The 425-nt window shown below is 62.1% G+C and overlaps 1 protein-coding gene across 1 annotated transcript in view; it reads left to right on the forward strand.

Moving 5' to 3' along the window:
- The first annotated feature begins 200 nt into the window (after positions 1-200).
- The window catches only part of DIO3 (deiodinase, iodothyronine, type III), a 956-nt gene continuing 731 nt past the window's right edge, over positions 201-425 (forward strand). The window contains 1 exon segment of the mRNA XM_010140462.1: positions 201-408. Coding sequence (XP_010138764.1) covers positions 204-408 — 205 coding nt within the window. The 5' untranslated portion in view covers positions 201-203.

Here is a 425-nt window from a genome sequence, read left to right on the forward strand (position 1 = left end):
TAGAGTGGAGGGGTAGGTAATCCCCAGGCTCAAGTTCCAGAGGGGCGGGTTCTGGCCGGAGGTGGAGTCACTTTTCATTTAAATCCCCGACTATAAAATGGGCTTAAAGAGAAGCGGGATCTCAGCTGTGCTGCACAGACCCCGGCAAGCAGGGTGCGTGGGGGCCCCCAGGCAGCCAGCGCCTTGCAGCACAAGCCGCTGCGATGCTCCACTCCCTTGGCGTTCACACCTTGCAGCTGCTCACCCAGGCGGCCGCCTGCATCCTCCTCTTCCCCCGCTTCCTGCTCACCGCCGTGATGCTCTGGCTCCTGGATTTTCTGTGCATTAGGAAGAAGATGCTGATGATGCCCACGGCGGAGGAGGCGGCCAGGGCCAGCGAGGGGCCGACCCCCCACGAAACTCCCGGCTGCCTGTCAGCATCCAAA

This window comes from Buceros rhinoceros, unplaced genomic scaffold (assembly GCF_000710305.1).
Source record: "Buceros rhinoceros silvestris isolate BGI_N320 unplaced genomic scaffold, ASM71030v1 scaffold46167, whole genome shotgun sequence".
Lineage (NCBI taxonomy): Eukaryota > Metazoa > Chordata > Aves > Bucerotiformes > Bucerotidae > Buceros > Buceros rhinoceros.